This window comes from Propithecus coquereli, unplaced genomic scaffold (genome assembly GCF_000956105.1).
Source record: "Propithecus coquereli isolate 6110/MARCELLA unplaced genomic scaffold, Pcoq_1.0 Scaffold272, whole genome shotgun sequence".
Taxonomy (NCBI): domain Eukaryota; kingdom Metazoa; phylum Chordata; class Mammalia; order Primates; family Indriidae; genus Propithecus; species Propithecus coquereli.
Window position 1 is genome coordinate 8,907 of NW_012148308.1, and position 19,528 is coordinate 28,434.

At 58.4% G+C, this 19,528-nt stretch overlaps 1 protein-coding gene across 1 annotated transcript; it reads right to left on the reverse strand.

Annotated features, from left to right (window-relative positions):
- Positions 1–1,815: 1,815 nt before the first annotated feature.
- CCDC102A (coiled-coil domain containing 102A) lies at positions 1,816–14,301 on the reverse strand. Its single transcript, XM_012647845.1, has 8 exons — positions 13,717–14,301; positions 12,382–12,608; positions 9,492–9,600; positions 7,085–7,201; positions 6,524–6,733; positions 5,064–5,234; positions 4,075–4,178; positions 1,816–2,050 (listed from the first exon to the last, which is right to left on the reverse strand). The coding sequence occupies exons 1-8, from the start codon at positions 14,299–14,301 to the stop codon at positions 1,921–1,923; spliced, it is 1,653 nt and encodes a 550-aa protein (XP_012503299.1). The 3' UTR covers positions 1,816–1,920.
- Between the last annotated feature and the right edge of the window lie 5,227 nt (positions 14,302–19,528).

The following is a 19,528-nucleotide window of genomic DNA, read 5'->3' on the forward strand; positions in this document are numbered from 1 at the left end:
GGCCTGCCGGGGAGATAGGGGCCGTAATGAGGCCCCTGCTCAGCGCTATCTCGCAGGAGGTGCCAGCGAGTCTGGGGGAGCCCAGCCGGCCAGACGGGGTCTGCTCTGTGTCTGCGGATGGATGGCAGGTCCGGCTGGAGGTGGCTCTTAGAGCTGGTGTCAGTGAGGGCCTGGCTTCTGCCTCCTAGCTCCTGGGGGTCAAAGGGCAGCACTTTTCTGGGGCCGACTTCCTGTTTGGGAGAGAAAACAGAAGGACCCCTGGCAGGAAATGGCCGTCTTCCCGAAGCCCTGTTCTGCAGGCGCTGGCTGCCGGGGAAAGAGCCGTGGAGGGGATCCCCAGGGCTGTCTCCCTCGCTCCTTCCTTCCCCCTTGGGAGGAGCCCAGGAGGGGACCTGGGGCCTCTTTGCCATGGCAGCAAACCCCACCCACAAGCACCGTTAGTTTAGGCTTGGCAGCTGGAACACTCCCAGTCCGTGTTTCCCAGCTCCCAGCTGGGCTCCTGGGCCTGCCTGCCCTGGGACCCGGCACTGTGGCCCGAGGGGTCTCTCATGACTAGGCCACACCAAGAAAGTCATTTAGTGCAGCTGCCCACCCCTAGCCCCTTTACCAACTGAATTGAACTCCTCTATGCTGCCAGGCTCTGGCCTTTCCTTGCACACCCCTGGACACAGGGAACTCATCACCTTAGGCATTCTGGAACAATTCTGACAACGCTTCCTTCTGCAGAAAGCAGGCCCTGGTGCTGAGACTTCGTCTAAAACACCTCATCAGAAGAGCAGGTGCCCGGAATGCCACTTTGACTGTCAAAGATCAAAAGTATACACTACTCTGTTTCTAATAACAGTTTCCATCAAATTTAACATAAATCTGCCGCTTATACGTGGTTTAGAAATTAAACATCAAAAGTAAAATTAACCTGTAATTTTACTACCTGGAGCAGGGCTGGGGGAAAGATAAAAGGGTTCGCTATTTATTGTATCCACACATACCTCTGGGTAAACCCATCAATCACCTGAACGTCCTCCCCTGCGCCCAGCTAGCAGGTGCCCCCTCTCCAGGGCAGACCTTCAGGTATTTTAATAATAACTATCCTTTACAGAGCTCTGGATCAACTTCTTTAATTCTCATGACAGCTCTGTGAGACATCTGAACTTATAGATGGAAAGCTGAGGCTCAGAGAGGGCAAGCAACTTCCCTGAGGCTGCACAGCCAGTAAGGGGCAGAGCAGATTTTGAATCCATCGGGTGCCAGAACTGAAGTCTCCTCTTCTCCAGATTAGACACACACTGTACTTTCTCCTTCCTTGTCACAGGAGCTGGACACCAGACCACTCAGAAGCTAGATGTTCATTCATTCGTTCTTTCTGACGTTCATTAAGTCACTCAATATTCCTGAGCTCTGGTTTAGTATCAGGTGCAGGCTGACACTGTCCCCCACACCCCCTGCCCACATCTGCCATGCTTTCAGGACTCTGACCCAAGAACTTGAACTCCATTTATTACAAAAGACTGGGTTCGTCACACTGTATTATGAACAGCCCCTGCCGGACCTTCAAGGCCTAGAGAGGCAGCCTGGGTTGGGCCCCAACAATCCTCCCTCGACATGCCCCCCTGCATGAAGTCCTGGGTGGGCGGAGTTGCCTGGCCGGAGCTCTGGAGTGGTCCTATATTCATAAAACCACATGGGTCCGAGGCCCCTGGGCATATATATGGCGTACACATATGTACAGACAGAACGCAGGCGTCCCTTCCTCAGGGCGCTGGTGGGCGGGACTGCTGAGGCCCTCCCCGCGAGAGACGAAGTCATCCGTGGCAGGGAGCAGGGTCTGGTCCCAGAGCAAGCCTAGCCAGCTGCGTCAGTTCAAGTGACAGGTCGGCCTGCACCCCGGGGGGGTCCCGTCCCGTCCAGCCCTGAGAGGCTCTAGGCCACCTGGATCTGCAAGTCCTCGTCCTCGTCCAGGTCGCTGGCTCCGTCCCCGGCCTCCTCAGTGCCAAAGCGAGCACCACGGATCTTCCCGAAAAGGGGCGCGTTCTGCTGCTGCCTGCGGAGCCTGTGGGGGGGGGGCGACAGGTCGCACGTGAGGCCTTGTACACACGTTACCTCGTATCGTCCTCACGCAGGGCCCTTTTGGAAGGAGAAGCTAGTACCACGCCCACTTCACAGACAAGGAAACTGAGGCACAGAGAAGCGGAGTAACTGCCCAAAGTCAGCCCCCCCAGTAGGGCTGGGCTCTGAACCAAGGCGGCTGGCTCCGGAGTGGGCCAGGGACTTGGAGAGGCGAAGGAGCTGGCCCAGGGTCCCCCTGCTGGGATGTGAACCCAAGCCTGGCTGCGAGAACACAGGCAGCAAGAGTTCATCCCTGCGTCAGTGACGGTGCTCAGCCCTAGTTCTTCCTCACGTTAAAATTCCTGAAGCCAAAATGCGCGAGGCAAACTTGGACTCTGAGAGCAGCGGGGGAGGAAATGCCCATCCCTGCCCTCCCCCGCCCAGCCAGGCGGCCCTTCCTGGAAGGCCTGAATTATTAACACGGCAGGCCTCCATTACTGCGCGGTGATTTAGTGAGCTGTCCCCGGAACATTAAAGCTCGAAAAGTTGCCGGGTGGCCCTGCCCTCCCCGATGAAAGCACTTCAGAGGCTGAGCAGAGCCCCCCCGCCCGCCCGTTTTGGGAGTTTACGGCTCCTGAAGAACGTGACTAAGGCTGAGTGGCCTTTGCAGGGGTGTATGCTGCGGGCCAGAGTGGGCAGAGCCAGGCAGACAACGAACCTGACCTGGACACACACCTGGGCCCCCCCAGAGCACTGTGGGCCTGATCCCGGGCAGAGGGCTCAGGGGGCCAGGCCACACAGCTGTTAGGTCTGGCTCCACTGCCTGTGCTCTGAAGCACACAGCAGCACATAGTAAATGCTCAATAAATGAGAGCTCAAATGCCTGACGGTTAGCGGGTGATCCGGCCTGGCCACCCAGCAGCTGTGTGGCCACGGAAGGACCTACTTTCTTAGGCCTTCGTTTCCTCATCTGCTAGTCCCCTAGAAAAAAAATCTCTCTCCTTTCCTTCCTCTCACAGAAGCAGCACGACGCTTGTAGCACAATATCTAACCCAGATATAAGCCCCCTTCCCGGGGTAGTAGTAACAGTAACAGCAGCAGCTGACAATTACGATTTATGATGTGTCAGGTGCTTTAATGAATGTGGATCAGCTCATTTAATTCTCACCACAAGAGGTGAGAGCTCACATCATCCCCGTTTCACAGATGAGGAAACTGACACAGAGAGGTTAAGTAAGTGTCCCAAGACCACACAGCTACTAAGTGCAGAGCTAGGCGTAGGCTTCCCACCACCCAGGCAGTCTGGCTGCAGAGCCCGGAACCCTCTACTCCATGAAATAAGAGACTGTAAGTGTGTGCTGGGCCAGGGCCTGGCCCAGGAACAGTCGGTCAACGCCATGGCTATGACAACCTTTGCGCTTCCCAGCTGTGAAGCAGGGAGGGGCTTGGACTTGAAGTTCTCTGACGTCTCCTGGCTCTAGGGGAAGTGCAGAGAGAGGGTGTGATTCATGAATCCTGGGAGAGGGATGGGGCAGGGCAAGGAAGTATAGTGTGCTGGGCGGGTCCCCCAGAGGTTGATGGGTCGGCCTGCAGTCAGTGTGAGGCCCCCCATGACTCCCCGCCATCCAGGGTCACCCCAGCCCAGTGACCCTGGGGGTGCTCATTCTTCTTGTCAAGGACCCCCCCAGTCCCGCTGGCCCTACCCACTGCCCCACCGCTTGGGCCTGCCCTCTCTGCCGCCCTTCCTGCCCTCCCACCGCCCACCAGCCCCCCTGCTAAAAGAGACAATTCCAGGGACCCCACATGGCCTGACTTCCTGCACCCCCCTTCCCTGGTTTCCTGGCTCTGGCCCTTCCTGCCTGGAGGGGATAGGATTCTGGCCCCAGGGCTCCCCGATCTCTTCCTTATCTGTCTTCCCATTTCGTCCTAGTTTAGGGCTCCGGCCCGACTGGAGGTCTCCCTCGGCTGGAAGTCTCCCTGCGCTGTTGCTGCCCCCGCCCCACGAATCCTGGCAGCCCCGGGGCCCACCTGGACTGCAGGTGCTCCAGCTGGACCTGCAGGTTCTCGCTCTGCTCCGTCTGCTCGTCCAGCGACCGCTGCAGCTTGCGCGCCTGGTTGTGGGCCTCGTCCAGCTGCGGGCGAGCAGGGCCAAGGGCGTGAGGGTCACCTTGGGCTGGGCAGCCTGGCCTGCCACCACCCAGGGCCAGTCACTCCTACCGTCCCTCTCCGGGAATGTGCTTTTCCGACAGCGTCTGCTCCTTGAGGCCCAGACCGAGGCTCACCTCCGCTGGGGATGCATCCCTTCTGTTCCTCTCCATCTCTGCTGTCCCCTCTTCCAATCTACCCATCCTGCAGTGCCCTGCACTACTGACGCAGCCAGCCACCCGCCTGCCCATCCATCCTCATCAGTCTGTCATCTGACCACTCGTCCTTGGAGACATCATCTGCCCATGGAGACACCAAACCACCCGCGCGCCGTTCAGCAATCTACCCAGAGCCCATCCAGCCTCCCCCCACCTTCCTGCTGTCCCAGGCCCACCTAGCCCCCCATCAGTCGGCCTTGGTTCCCTCTGCCCATTCCCTCTTCACCCGCTGACGGTGGTCCATCCACCGGTCCACTGTGTACCCATCCAGCCAGCCATCTGTTCACACGTCCATCACCCACCCATCCACCCACCCGTCCGCCCATTCCTTCATCCGTCTGCTCCTCCATCCACGGAAACCTCCTTCCGTCCCGTTCTTTCCCGCAACCATCGACACACGCGCCCACACACCCCTCCATCAATCCATTCTCCACGTATCTACCTTGCCCACCATTTTTCTTCCACTCCTCCTGCCCGCGCGTCTATCCTGCCATCCATCTGTCGTCCACCTGCCTGTGCTACCCTGAGCACCCCCTGAGACCCAGGCTCATGCCAGGCACTGGGGACCCAGCACAGAGTAACCCAGGAGGGCTTGCAGCCCCCCACTCCTCCCGGCGCGAGGCCCGTGGCCACCTGGGGCCCCTGTGCCCTCACCTCGTCCTCGGCCTGGGCCAGCTCCTTCTTGAGCTCCTCCACGCGCAGCCGCAGCTTCTTCACCTCTGCCTCGTGCTGCTCCACGCGCCGGTTGGCGTGTGCCAACTCTGCCACCTTCTCCTGGAACTGCTTCTTCAGCTTGCCATGCACGTGCTTCAGGTCGGCCAGCTCCTGCAGGGCGCAGATGGGTGGGAGGGGCTCAGCGCCAGTCTGGGCACCATGCCAGGGAGTCCCACGGGGCCAGGCAGTTCGAGGGATGCTGGTGTCTCTTCTTCCCTGACTCTGTGCACCTGCTGTCTGAAACAGCAGCATTAGAGGCTGGGCTGGAGGCTGGAGGCTGGAGGGGCCCCCTAGCGAGGAGAGAGGGCTGGGTGGGTAGAACCGGCGGTTCCAGTTCGGATGTGTAACTTTGGGATCCTTACTGGGTATGCCCCGGGGATGTCCAGTGGGCTGGTGGAGCTGAGGTCAGGGGTTCGGGGAGGGATGGGGTCTGGAATCTTTCGTGCTACATACATGGCATTTAGAGGCTTGGGGTCTGGGGATGAACAGAACTGGGGAGCGGGTCTCAGCAGAAGAGAAATCAGAGGCCAGAGTGGCTGGGAAGAGGATGAGTGGCCAGCAAAGGAGATTCCCATCCCTGAGCTCTGCAAGTTCTCTGAGCCTCAGTTTTCACATGTGTAAAATGGGGGTATGCACCACCTAAAGGTCTCCTGAATCCATCCTCTTTGCTCCATTTCCACCAACTGCAGCCTGGTCTAGGTCTCCATCACCTCTTGTTGCCCAGGGAACAGCCTCCCCTGGCCTCCCTCTCCATCCTCCATCCACACAGCAGCCCAGTAAGTGCTGGGCTCACGGCAACCTGCTCACTCCCCCTCCTGCTTTGAACTCTTCTGGGGTGGCCCACGGCTCCTGCCTCCTCTACCATGTTCCCCTCGCTCAGTTCCCTCCAGCCACACTGGCCTCCTTGTTCCTCTTACCATGGACATTATTCATGCTATTCCCAAACTCTATCCTCTTCCCAAATGCATTCACCGCCAATTAACATCTGCTTTTCCTGGAAACCTCAGCTCAAAGGTCACTGTCTCCTGGAATCCTTTCCAGGACCCTGGGCCTAAGCCAGGTCCCCTGGTATCTCCTCTTCCTGCTGGCCACCACGGAGCTGTGTGATCGGTACAGGTCTGTGTGACATACAGAGTCCTGCGTGCATGCCCCTGAGCGAGCCATCAGCCCCACTGGGGGGAGGCCACATCTATCTGTTCACAGATCTAGAATGGGGTCTGGCACATAGTAGATGCTCAATACATGCAGCTACTATAATTACCAACCGGTCTGGCACACAGTGGGTGCTCACTAAATGTGGCTACTATGATTGTCAACAGGCCTGGCACACAGTAGGTGCTGTGCTCTGGCTGGTGGGGAGGTGGCCGCCCCAACACTGGCCACTCCGCTCACTGCCCCACCTTGTTCTTCTCGAAGAGCGCGGCCTGGCTGGCCCGCAGGTCGCAGTCCAGCGCACTGGCTGTCTGCCGCCGCCGCCTGGCCAGCGCCTCCTCCAGATCCCCGACCTGTGCCCGCAGCTTCTTGTTCTCCCGCTCCAGGCCCAGCTTCTCTGTCTCCAGCCGCTCCCGGCGGCCCCACTCGGCTGCGTTCTCTGCCTGCAGCCGCTCCATCTGCAACGGGGCAGGGCAGAGTGAGGACTCCCAGGGAGGAGGGGGAGCACGGAGGGCCCGGGCTGGAGGCCCCGCCACCGCTGTAGCCATTTTTGGCTCCAGGAAGCAGACCCAGCTGCAGCAGCTATAATTAAGCTGGGCTTATTTCACGGTGTGCAGGATGTGAGGGCGCTTCTGGTCTCTGTGAGGCAGAGGGGCCCCCCTCCCGCAGACTGGGGCATCCTTGGGATGAGGCTGGCCCCCCTCAGAGCACGGGCTGGTTCCTGCCCTTCTCCCAGCGACCTGCTGAAGGAGGCGGGGCCCCGGGACTCCCAAGGCCCAGGCCCTCGCGGGTCCTGTCGGCTGTCCCACCTCGCCCCTCAGCTCGGCCATCTTCCTGTCCATGCTGGAGCGTGCACCCAGCTCGTCCTCCAAGTCTTCAGACATGCGGCCCAGCTCGTCCTGGTGTGCCTCCTTCAGGATGCTGAGCTGCAAGACACAGCCCGGCTGGTTACATGAGAACTGCCAGGACACATCCAGAACCAGCTGTGGAGGAGTGGGTGCAGGAGTCCTCAGCGGGGAGCCTGGGCAGCGCCCACATGGGGTGGCACGAAGTATTCAGAACAGACCCTGAACCGGACCACCCCACCCCTTCCAATGACTCTCACCTCCTGCCCCATCCAAGCTGGGCTGCCAGTGCCTGCTCCCAGCCCCCGTCAACTCATCGTCCCCAACAGTGGCCCTCGGTGGGCTTTTAGAAAAGATAAATTTGAACATACACACCGCCCTCCCCAAAATCCCCTCTGATGGCTCCCAGGTGCCTTAGGATAAAGCCCAACTCCTCTCTGTGGTCTCACAACACCCTGCGCAATTGGACCCTGCCCCCCTCTCCTCAACCTCATCTCCCACCTCTCCCTTGAGTTCACTGTGCTTCAGCCACAGCGGACTCCTTCCTACTCCTCAAATACACCAAGTTCCTGACCACCACAGGGCCTTTGCACATGCCATTCCAGCTCAGTTCCCTCTGCCTGGAACATACTTTTTTTTTTTTTTTTGAGATAGGGTCTCACTCTGTCACCTAGGCAAGAGTACACTGGCCACTGGCATCATCATAGCTCACTGCAGCCTCAAACTCCTGGGCTCAAGTGATCTTGTCCCAGCCTCCCGAGTACCTGGGACTACCGGTGCACACCACCATGCCCAGTTAATTTTTCTATTTTTTTTTTTTTTTAGAGATGGGGTCTCACTATGTTGCCTAGGCTGGTCTCGAACTCCTGGCCTCAAGTGATTCTCCTGCCTCGCCCTCTCAGAGTGCTGGGATTACAGGCGTGAATCACCGCACCCGGCCCTGGAACATTTTCTGAGGTGTTCTGCGGGACTGACTTTTCTTATTGTCAGGCTTTGGCCTAAATGCTCTGTCCTTAGGGCGGCCTCCCCTGTCCGCCTGGCCTAGAGGAGAGGTCTCCTCATCCCACTCCCCGCTACAAAGCAAGCCAGGGAGGACAGAGAACATGTCGCCTGTCCACTTTTGTATCCCTGTGTGGCCTTGGCACAGGGCAGCCCTCAACATACACTGACTGACCTAAAACTGGTCTGCCCGCAGGTGCGTCAGAACTGCTTGGGGTGCCTCTAAAACAATGCGATTCCCTGCCGCATGGCAGCAAAACCCAGCAAACTGCTGCGCCACGCAAGCACGCGGGTGAGTGTTCCATACATAATGCTGAGGGAAACCTGCCAGATACAAAAGAGAACCGTGATGATTTTCTACTACACCGCACTTTTGTGCTTTTGTCAAATGATTATACTTTTCTTCCAATGATCACGTGAACTTTGCAATTTGAAAAGATTAACAAACACAGATTCCCGGACTCAGTTCCCAAAGATGCGAATTCAGGAGGGTGCAGGTGGGGTCTGGGAATCTGTATTTTAGGACATTTCCTAAGAGATTCTAATGTAAGACCATCTTGGGCCCTTCCAGGACAGAGTTTCAGGCTCTGAGGTCTGCGATCTCCCACCTTCTGGAAACCCAGCGGATCCAGCTCGGCTTTCCCTGGGCGGCTGCGCCCTCTGGTGGCCACTGAGGCCTGCACAGGAGGCAACAGTGCAGCCCAGCCTGCTTGAGCAACACTGCAGTGGTGGACTCCCCTCTCTGGAGCCTCAGTTTCCTCATCTGTAAGATGGGGACGTGAGGACCCAGCTCCCTCGACTGCTGCGGGGCTTCAGTGACACCTGGGACACGCTAGTCACCCAATGAATGCCACATCCAGACTTCTCCCTTCATCCTGGTCTACCCGGGCCCTCTTGCGGCCTCACCTCCTACTGCTGTCCAGCCGCAGTGGCCTGCTCTGTCTCCTGCACACACTGGGCTTGTTGCTGCCTCAGGACCTTTGCATTTGCTGTGCCTTCTGCCAGACCCCTGTTCCAGGATCTTCTCAACGATGCTTCTGCTAGCCCCTTTCAGTTTTGCCTCAAATGTCACCTTCTTAGAGAGGCCTTCCCTGTCCCACCGCCCCATTTCTCTCATTCTGTTTTGACTCCTTCGTGACTCATGAATTTATCTGCCTGGTCACAGTCGGTCTTCTCTGCCCATGGCCCCGACAAGGTGGGCTCCTGAAGGCAGGGGCCCGGCCTGCCTGGCACTCAGGACAATTGTTGAATGAATGAATGAACGAATTAAAGAATGAATGAATTCCATTTTTCTCTCTCCCATCCCCACTGCTGAAACTCAACAGTGTGGTACTGCCGCCTCCAGGAAGCCCCCCGGGTCTCCAAGACTCACCTGCTTCAGCATCTCCTGCTTGGTCTTGCTCAGCTCCTCGTACTTGATCTTCCACTGGCTGAGCTCCCCCTCCAGCTTCTCGATGTTCCTGCTCAGGGCCAGTTTATCCCTGGGCAGGAGACAGGGAGGGACAGACATGGGGGTGAGCCACTGGGGCCCTCTGCTTGGAGTCCCCGAGTGGCCCTGCTGTGCTCTCTGCACCCGTCCAAAGTCCCTACCTCAGTGTTCAGGGCCCTGGTACCCCATGCTGTGACAAGCACCCCAGTTTTGCATTTCTCCTGGAGCTGCACCCCCAACCCATGTGCAGGGACCCAGCTCACAGTGTCGGGAGGTGACCAGGGCTCTGGAGCACTGGGCATCTCCGGGCAAGTGCCTCCCTCCCGCTGGACCCTAGGCTCATCTGCCAAAGGCCACCCTGTTCCTATCTGCTTTACACCCCGGGGTTCCCTGTAAGGCTTGAACACGTGGTTCTGCAGTTAGGAAAGCTGGAAAACACTGACGGTGACTCTCGGAGGGAGGGTCCCCTCTTGCCATCATCACTGTGTGGGATCCCCACGTTCTCCCTTGACCACCCTGTACTCTGCCTTGAACATGAATGAGGCACCACAGGTAACAAGCATGGTGACTGGCCGCAGTATACAGTAGGTGCTCAATGATGGCTGAGCTTAGCATTACCCTCCAGCACGCTGTGCTTCATGACCTCACATCGCCAGCGAGCGGTTCTCAGAGGGGGCAATGCCATGCTCTAGGAGGTATGTTGGAGAGTCCTGGGGACGTTTTTTAGCCATCACAACCATTAGGGGTCAGCTGCGCCTGACTCCCTGCGACGCCCACGGCATCCTGCCCATCGGGGACGTATCCTGCACCGTATTTAATGCACGCCTGTCCCCCTGACATTGCTGGGGTGGAGATGATCTGAGCCTAGACCCTCATTCTGATTTACATAGAAACAGAAAGTATTTTTGTCCACTAACGTAACACTGAATTTTCCAGCAATGGAATAAATCGGCGGAAGACTACACTTTTCTTTGTTCAGAACTTTACCAAAGGCTGTTCATCTCTCCGGAAAGTGCATCGCCACAGTGGCACTACTTGCGTATTTGAGGTGCCAGCCCCACACACCTGCACGAGCTGCCTTCACAGCCGTCCTGCAGGGCGACTTCAACGAGCGAACACACCTGAGCCCTGAGCACGGAGCCTGACTCGGCGCGCGGGCCGTGTGTGTGTCTGCAGTCACGGTCACCATCCCTGCCACTCCGTACGAAGGCACCTGCTTCTCACGGCCTCATTGTTTCCCCTAGAGGAGCTACACCCGAACGCTTCCATATCACTGTGTGCACATTTATTATAAATTGCTTCCATTCCTGTTTTAGATTTCAGTTAGTGCTTCGGGTCGATTTTTTGTTTGTTTGGCTTAAACGGCAGAGATTTGTTCTCTCACAGCTCTGGAGGCCGGAAGTCCAAGATCAAGGTGTCAGCAGAGATGGTTCGCTGCGAGAGAGAGTCTGTTCCAGGCCTCTCCCCTGGTCTCTGGCGGTTTGCTGGCCATCTTTGGCACTCCTTGGCCAAACAAGCAATGATGCCTGTGGAAGCATCACCCTGACCTCTGCCTGCATCTTCACAAGGGCATGATGTTGATTTAAAAAAAAAAAATCAACCATGTGTTGATTTGATTTATTTATTTATTTTTAGTTTTGTTTTTTTTTTGAGACAGAGTCTCACTCTCTTGCCTGGGGCGAGTGCCGTGGCGTCAGCCTAGCTCACAGCAACCTCAAACTCCTGGGCTCAAGCGATCCTACTGTCTCAGCCTCCCGAGTAGCTGGGACCACAGGCACGCGCCACCATGCCCGGCTAATTTTTTCTACATATATTTTTAGCTGTCCAATTAATTTCTTTCCATTTTTTGGTAGAGACGGGGTCTCGCTCTTGCTCAGGCTGGTCTCGAACTCCTGAGCTCAGAACGATCCGCCCGCCTCGGCCTCCCAGAGTGCTAGGATTACAGGCGTGAGCCACCGCGCCCGGCCTTGATTTGATTTAAATTAAAAAAATCACATGGGTAGATAGGTTATACTACCTATGTATTGAATTTCTGGACAGAAAAGTTGCACGATGTTCATGATAATCAGGCTTGTAGCCTCTAAACTGCCCTGATCAAGGTCACTGGTGACCTCCATGTTCTAAATCCAATGGTCAGTGCTCCTGTCCTCTTCTTACTGACCAGCAGATCACTCTGTCCTCCGTGAGACTGTGTCTCCTGGTTCCCTGCCCCTGCACCGTGCTGGCCCCCTTCTCCCATCTCCTTTGCGCTCCCCTTCCTCTCACCAACCTCTGAGCCTGGCGCTCTCGGCTCCGTCCTCTGGCCGCTTCCCATCCACCCCTGCTCCTCCGCGCTGGCCCAGGGCTTTCCATCCCATCCACTTGCTGACTCCGGCCCAGACTGTTTCATCACTCCAGACTCACTCGTGGCCCTGACTGCGCCCTGCCACCTCCAGCTGCACACTTCCAAAACCAGACTCCCAGCTGCAACTCCCAACTTCCCTGTCCCCCTTCCTTGCTTTCACCCCACCCATGGCCCTCACCCCCACTAGAACACAAGCTCCAGGAAGGCAGGGGCTTCTGTCTTATTTATGGCTGTATCCTCAGAGCTGAGGACAGTGCCTGGCCCAGAGCAGGTGCTCACCATGCATTATTTGAATGAATAAATAAAAACTTGCATTGGGTCCTTGGGTGGAACACCACTGCTCTAAAGTTCCAAGACTTGAGCCTAAATACTACCTGCCACCTTCGAGAGTCTCATACTCCGTGACACTGATTTTCACTCTGGGATGCTGAGGGTGTCCCAGTGTGGCCTGGCCCAACCCCGGGCCCCTGCCCGCCTGCCGGGACTCACTCTCGCTCCTTGAGCAGCACCTTCTGGGACTCATCCAGCCGCAGCCGCAGGGCAGTCAACTTGGAGGCCTCCTCCTCAGTGGTGGCTGTGTCCTCCCAGAGCAGCCGGCTGCGCTCCTGGCGGCCCGAGCTGCTCCTTGAGCCCCCAGCCCCGACACTGTGTGCCTCCCAGCAGCCCTCGGGCTCCTCCGGTCTGCTCTTCAGAAGGCTCTCCACCAGCTCCAGCTCCTGCGGGGACCAAGGGGGAGGCTGGACTGGTGACCTTCCTGATGGCCTCTCCCAGGCCCTGGGTCTGGGATCAGCTTGCTGGGTAACCCTCGTCAAGTCAAACAATGTCTCTGGGCCCTAGCTGCCTCTTCTGCTGCCTGCCTCTCCATCTCCGGAGAGGGAGGACGTGCCCTGCTCTGGGCCTCCCCTTTCACCTCCTGGAACTGCACAGAGGCAACCATCAAGGTCCCCTGTATCCTGGAAGACTCCCCAGGAGAGGTGGTGAGCTCCCTGTCAGTGGCAGTATACAAAGACATAATGGGACACTGGTGGGAATGTTGAAGCAGGGTTTCCTATGATGGCTTAGGACTAGATTCCCTCAAAAGGAATTCTAACTCTATTTTTCAGGGGCGAATACTAAAGCACGGGGAGACTGGTGACATGGTAAAGCAGCACCCGGGAGTAGAACCAGCTCCCAGGGAGGAAGCAGTGGGGGATTATTAACCCAGTGCCGAGCCTCCTTCCTTCCTGCCAGCCTCCCCCTCCCTTCTGACCCTCTGGTCTGCCCCTGCCTGTCCCCAAGACCTGTCCCTGACACAAACCCATGAGGACTGTGGCCCCTGTTCTAGTTTCTCCCACAGCCTCTCCAGATGTGTCTGGGCCAGCCCCTTGCCAGTCTGGCCCTCGGTTTCCCTATATGGACTGGGGTGGTGCCCCGATAAGGATCCACGCCTCAGCTGTGACTCATCTGGGTTATAACTGTATGCCTCCCCGCAAATTCAAGTCGAACGAATGAATGGGTTCAGCTGTTACTAATTGGGCTAACTTCCGGCAAGTTTCTGGATCCCCTTGCTGATCAAAGAGACGGTTCCTTGCTTCTGTTGACTTCTCAGGTGTGGGAGTGGAGGGACCACTAGAACCTGGGATTCTCTGCTCAGGACCCTTCTTAGGGTCTCCGGAAGGGAGATGGTCTGCGGCACTGCAGGGGGCGGAGCCTGACCTGGAGGAGCGAAAGCCCCCGGGGGTAGGCCCTGCCTGGCTCCCAGCCCCGCAGCCACAGCTCGGGCCCAGGCCGATCAGCCCCGCCCACTTCGCGACGCGAGCGCGCAGGCCCCGCCCCGCCGCGCACCTGGCTGCCCGGCGGCCGCTCCGACCCGACGTCGCGCACCGGCTCGTGCTCCTGCTCCGGCTCGGGGCCGTCGCGCGTCTGGTCCGCGGCCCCGCGGGCGCCCCGCAGCCGCGCCAGCTCGCGGCCCCGCGCCTCGCACTCGCCCTGCGCCTCCTGGCGCTCGCGCCGCGCGCCCGCCAGCTCCTTGGTGAGCGCGTCCAGGCGCTGGCGCAGCTGGCGCACCTCCTCGCGCGCGCGGTTGCGCTCGGCGCGCACCTTGCTCCACTTCTCGCGCCAGTTGGCCGTGCAGTCCGACCACCAGCGCATGGTCTTCTCCATCTGCGCCGCCCGCGCCCGCGCCTCCTCCAGCTCCCGCAGCCGCAGCTCCTCGCGGCTCTCCCAGTCGCCGTCCGCCAGGAGCGCGGGCGGGGGCGGCAAGGGCAGCGCGGGCGGCGGCCCGGGCGAGGGCGTGCCGCTGGGCGGCGTGGGCGGCAGCGAGTCGGCCGGGCCCATGCGCTCCGGCGACGGGCTCCCCAGGATGGTCAGGAGGCTGCCCTTGGACAGCTGCGGGGACTCGGCCAGCCGGGGACTCGGGCCGTGGCTCATGGCGCGGCCGGGCGCGTCCTGGGCTCCAACTCGAGGCCCGGCTCAGGGAAGGCGTGGGGGACGCGCGGCGCTCGCGATACCGCTGTGCATGACGGCGCCGGGAACCCCTTCTCTCCGGGCTGCCAGGCTGAGGCGCCTCTTCGGACCTGCAGGAGAACACAGGCGTTATTAGGCCGTCACCACCCTCAGTCCATGAGATCAGCCGTGCGGTGGCTGGGCACAGGGAACAGGAGCCGGATCGGCCTTCTCGCCCGTCTGCAGACTGCGGGCTCCATCCCTTCATCCCGCAGCAGCAGCGGCACATCTGACACCATGATTTGTTACCCTTGACCTTCACGGCCCCATCGCACACACTGAATGGCTTTTACTATCCCACCTCCACGCGGACCGCCGTGGGAGCACCAGTCTGCTGCCAGGAGTCCCCTCCCTGCCTCTTCTGGAAGTGAGCTGACTCTTCTCGTCCTTCAAACTCAACTGAGAGACCGCCTCCTCCTAGAAGGCCTCTGGGACCACCTCAGGCCAGGCCCATCACCCCCACCCCGGCCCCCAGTCTGCCTCTCCATCACTACACTAGCCAACCTTGCTGGGCCATTTATCTGTGTCTGCTCCCCACCCCCTTCCAGCCTGTGAGTGTGCTGAGGGCAGGGGCTAGGTCCTGGCCAGTTTTCATCCCAGCACATAATGACAATGCCAGTGACATTTGCAGAGGGCCAACTACAGGCCAGGCACCGTGCCCAGGGTTTCATGCGAATGACCTCGCTTACTCCTCCCGGACTTGAGGTGAGGGAAATTACTGTCGCCATTTACAATATGAGTCCCAGTCCAAACACGGGTGGAGGATTTGTTGAATAAATGCATGCACCGGTGACAGTGGTGGAAATAAACTAGTCTCTTAGATGGTGGGGGTGTGGGTGCAATATGATGTTCCCTGCGCCTCTCTGCCAGGAACCCCCCACCCGCCCCCGCAGATGCCCTCACTCACTGCAAACATCTCTCCCTCTTTCCTGTCTCACCTAAGCCTCGCCAACGCCCAGCCATTCATGGGCCACACCCCCCTTAAAATAAATGAGATGCATGTCCCTCTCTGTCCTCAGCCTGCCCCACTCTCCCTCCAGTGTGGCCTCAGGCTGACCACCAGCAGCAGCCTCTTGCGACATCACACCTTTCTTTCCCCATTAGGCTGAGCCCTGGTCCACAGAGTGATGTTCTCTGTAGGGTCCTGTGTCTCTCCAGGGACCCTCCTCTCCCCTGCCCTCTCTCCTCCCTTTCAAGGCACATCCAGAATGGTCCACACTTGCTGTCTCCGCTCAGACCACCTCCCTGGTCCTCTCTCATTGGGCCACCCAGGCCAGGCTGGCTTCTGGCCCCACTGCGATGATGTGTCCTCTCTAGCTCTGGACATGCTGTCGCTGCTTCCTTGCATCACTCCCGGATGCCACACTCCGGGCTTCCCTCCTCCCCCTCTGGCTGCTCCCGGGCTCATCCCTTGAGTGCTGCTGTCATAGGGTCCTGGGCCCCTCATGCTTCCCCTGCCCCAGCCATCTCGCCATGTCCTCAACAACCCCAAGTCTCTCTCTCCAGCCCAGGCTGCCCCCAGAGCCTCCCACACCTCCACCGGGATGTCCTACGGACACCTCAGCCCCATCTTGGTCAAAATGGAACTCACTGTCTTCCTCATTCCTTCAGCTCCTAGAGACATCCTAGAATCTGCCTTTCCCCTTCCCCCACCCGCCACCAGATCCTGTCAGTCTGTGTTCCGTACGTCACTAGGGCCCCTCCACCCTCTTCATCCACAGCCACTAACCTGTCAAGCCCCACACCATCTCACCCACCTGGGCAACTGTAGCCACTACGACCCCCGCCCCATCACACACACACTTCTGCCTTCTTCAAATCCAGTCTCAACAGCAGCAGCCAGACTTTGTTTTTCAAAATGCAAACTTGACCATGCTGGTGGCCACGCCCTTGGTCATTACCAATAGCTGTGACTCCTCCCTAGCGTCAATTCCAAACTCAGTCCTTCTAGGGCTCTGATAGAGTTTGGTTATTTGTCTCCTCCAAAGCTCATGTTGAAATCTGATCCCCAGTGTTGGAGGCGGGCATGGTGGGAGGGGTTTGGGTCACCGGCAGGATCTCTCAGGATGGGTTGGTACAACTGGAGAACTGCCTGTTGAAAAGGGCAACATGGAGCCCCTCCTCCTCTCTCTCCTGCTCCCTTCCTCGCCAGGTGATTCGCCCGTTCCCCTTCGCCTTCCGCCACGAGTGGAAGCTTCTGAAGCCCTTGCCAGAAGCAGAGCTTGCACCATGCTGCTTATATAGCCTGCAGAACCGTAAACCAAATAAACCTCTTTTCTTTATAAATTACTCAGCCTCAAGTATTCTTTTATAGCAACACAAAACCAGACTAAGACAGAGTCCGACTCCAAGTGTCAGTCCCAGCAGGAGCCACAATCCACTGATGCCACCACCTGTTCACTGTCTGCACCACCCCCATACACTTCCTTCTTCTTTACCCAGCTCACATTCCGTGCTCCTGATCTGTGCTTTGCAAACACCCTCAGTGCCCCCACCCCCTCCTGTTCTTGCCTCTCCAGGCAAATGCCAAGCCCGGTTGTCCCCGCTGCTCTGCCTGCTCTTGCGGTCACCCGTGGAGCCAGGCATCACAGGTCTTGCACCAGCACGTGGACCGGTGTCATCTGAAATTCATGACCTTCAGTGTCATGGTTCCCCGACGCTGCTCGGCAATCTAACTACATTTCTCTAGTCCACTGCTGTTTGTTTACTGTCTTGTCTGCTTTCTGCAGACATGCGCTCTAGCCCCAGCTCTGTTGCCAACCTCATGTAAGCCACTGTCCCTTTCTGGGCCTCAGTTTCCTCACCTGTAGAATAGGGGTAGGGTGAGGAAGACCGGTGCTTCTTAATCAGGACATCCTAGACATTTGCTTAAAATGCAGTTCCTAGGCCCCACCCCCCAGAGAGTCAAGTTCAGGAGGTGTGGGGCTGGGAATTTACATTTTAATGGTTTGGGACATTTGTGCATTCAGTTATACCTTCTTACCAACCGCGCAGTTGCATAAACAGACGCGTACATCCCAACTTCACTAACACCTGCACAAAGTCATCCGCCCAGGCTCTACAGATCCAGGCTCCGGTTCCCTGCATGCCACCCACACCCTGAGAGATCCCCAGCAGGCTGTGCCCTCTCTGTGACTCAGTCTCTCTGCCTGGGCAGTGGGGTGGCTGGCCTTGATGACATGGGTGTTCACAGACATCTGTGCACATACAGACACATCAGCAACGCACACGATCCCATGCACATGAGCATGGATGCAAAGTCACATGGGTGGACACACGAGACACACATACACTCAGAGATGGACCCATACACACAAGCGACTACACAGATGCAGAGAGACGTGTAGACACAGACACACCTGAAGACACGCACATGCCAGAACATCGACAAGGCACAAAGATACATACTCATCCCTAAGGGAAGCGGACACACACACACACACACACACACACACACACACACACACACACACACACACACACAGACACAGACACTCACACTGCTCATTTTCCCGGCTCAGCTCCACATGGAGAAGCTCTTGGAAAAGAAAAACAATGTGGCGCCTGTGGGGGAGGGGGAGGAGGAGGGGGAGGACAAGGAGGAAGAAGAGGAGGAGGAGGCAGGAAACCCCAGTGCCAGCCAGCAGCCCCACCAGAGCCTGGCCCCTGTCTGCTGGGCCCTTCCTGCAGCCCCTAAACTAGGAGCATGGCAGGGCAGGGAGGGGACCACCGCCACATCCTCTCTGCCTCTGGGAGCTGCCAGGCCTGGCACAGGGCTTGGCCGGGAGAGGGCCGCTGGCTCCTTCCAGGAATCCCCAGACTGTTTCGCAGAGGCAGGGCAGGCGCCACCCAGGCCCCTAATGGCTTCCAGGCACCTTCGCTAAAGGCAGGGGTGAGGGCTCCAGATTCAACTCCTGTTCCCCTTCCCAGCCACCTAGCTGGGCCCTTCCTGGGGGCTGGAGGAGGAGGAAGGGGAGCAGCAGGAGCAGGCAGGCCCAGGGTCCCCTGAGGGTGTGTGCACATGCGTGTGGGAGGGGTGAGGGTGGAGGTCCTCAGGTTGGTTGTGGGGAGAAGCCCACCCCTCCGCACACCAGGAATGCTGCACACCCACGCAGACCCAAGAGCAGCCAGACCCTGCGTAGCAACGCCTCTCCCCACCCCCACCCCACTGACATAACACAGCCTTGGGGACAGGAGCTCACACATGGCCCTGGTAACGAACACACTCTCCAAGAGACAGCAACACAGAGGCACAGCTCACAGATGCGGAGACAGGCTCCAGCCACCCTCCTGCCTGCCCCTTCCCCACTGGGCTCAGTGCCTTCTTCCCACGGGGTGGCCTTCTGATCCCCCCAGGGTGTCACTGCCTTCCCCAAGGAGCAGGTCAGGGTAGGACCAGCCACCACAGGCCCCACGGAGCCTTCCCCACCCCACCTTCCCCTCTCCTGCCTCCCACCAGCCAGACAGGTCTATTCTTGCTTTAAGCCTCTGGGTTTCTGTTCATTCCCCTCATTCTCCCTCCCAGACTCCAAAGTCCCCACCCATCGTCAAGCTCAGATGCCACCACCTCCAGGAAATGCCTTGATTGCCCCAGCCCCAGCCCCACCTGGGAAGCACATCCCTGCAACCTCCCTCGGCCAGACCTGGCCAGCTCCCCTCTCTCTTCTTGCAGCACTGGCTCTCCCCGACCCAGATGGGACACTTGTGCCACCCAGAGCTTCTAGGACAGGCCCTGCATATAGCAGTTGCTTTACGCTGCCTGGTGGGGTGGAGAGATGGCTGAACCGTGACGCTGCATCCCCTTAGCTGGGCATCGGAGCTGAGCGGAACCCAAAGCACCTGAACCCCAGCCCCACAGCTATGTTCACTGGTGGCTCGCTCCAGGACAGAAACAAGAATGTTTTGATTTCTTACTACAGGCCAGGTCCTCATCAGCCCTGCCCGCAGAAAGCGGCCAGTGGTTCCTGTTGCTTGTGGACTTGTCTGGAATGTCTCTCCCTCCTTCCTTCATTACCAAACTCCTACACATCCTTCAAAACCCACCTCCAGTGTTCCCTTCAATGGGAAGCCTTCCTCAACCTCTGTGCAGGGTATGTTAGTTCTCCTAAAGCACTAGGCACCTCCTGGTTCTACAGCAATGGCCACACTGTGA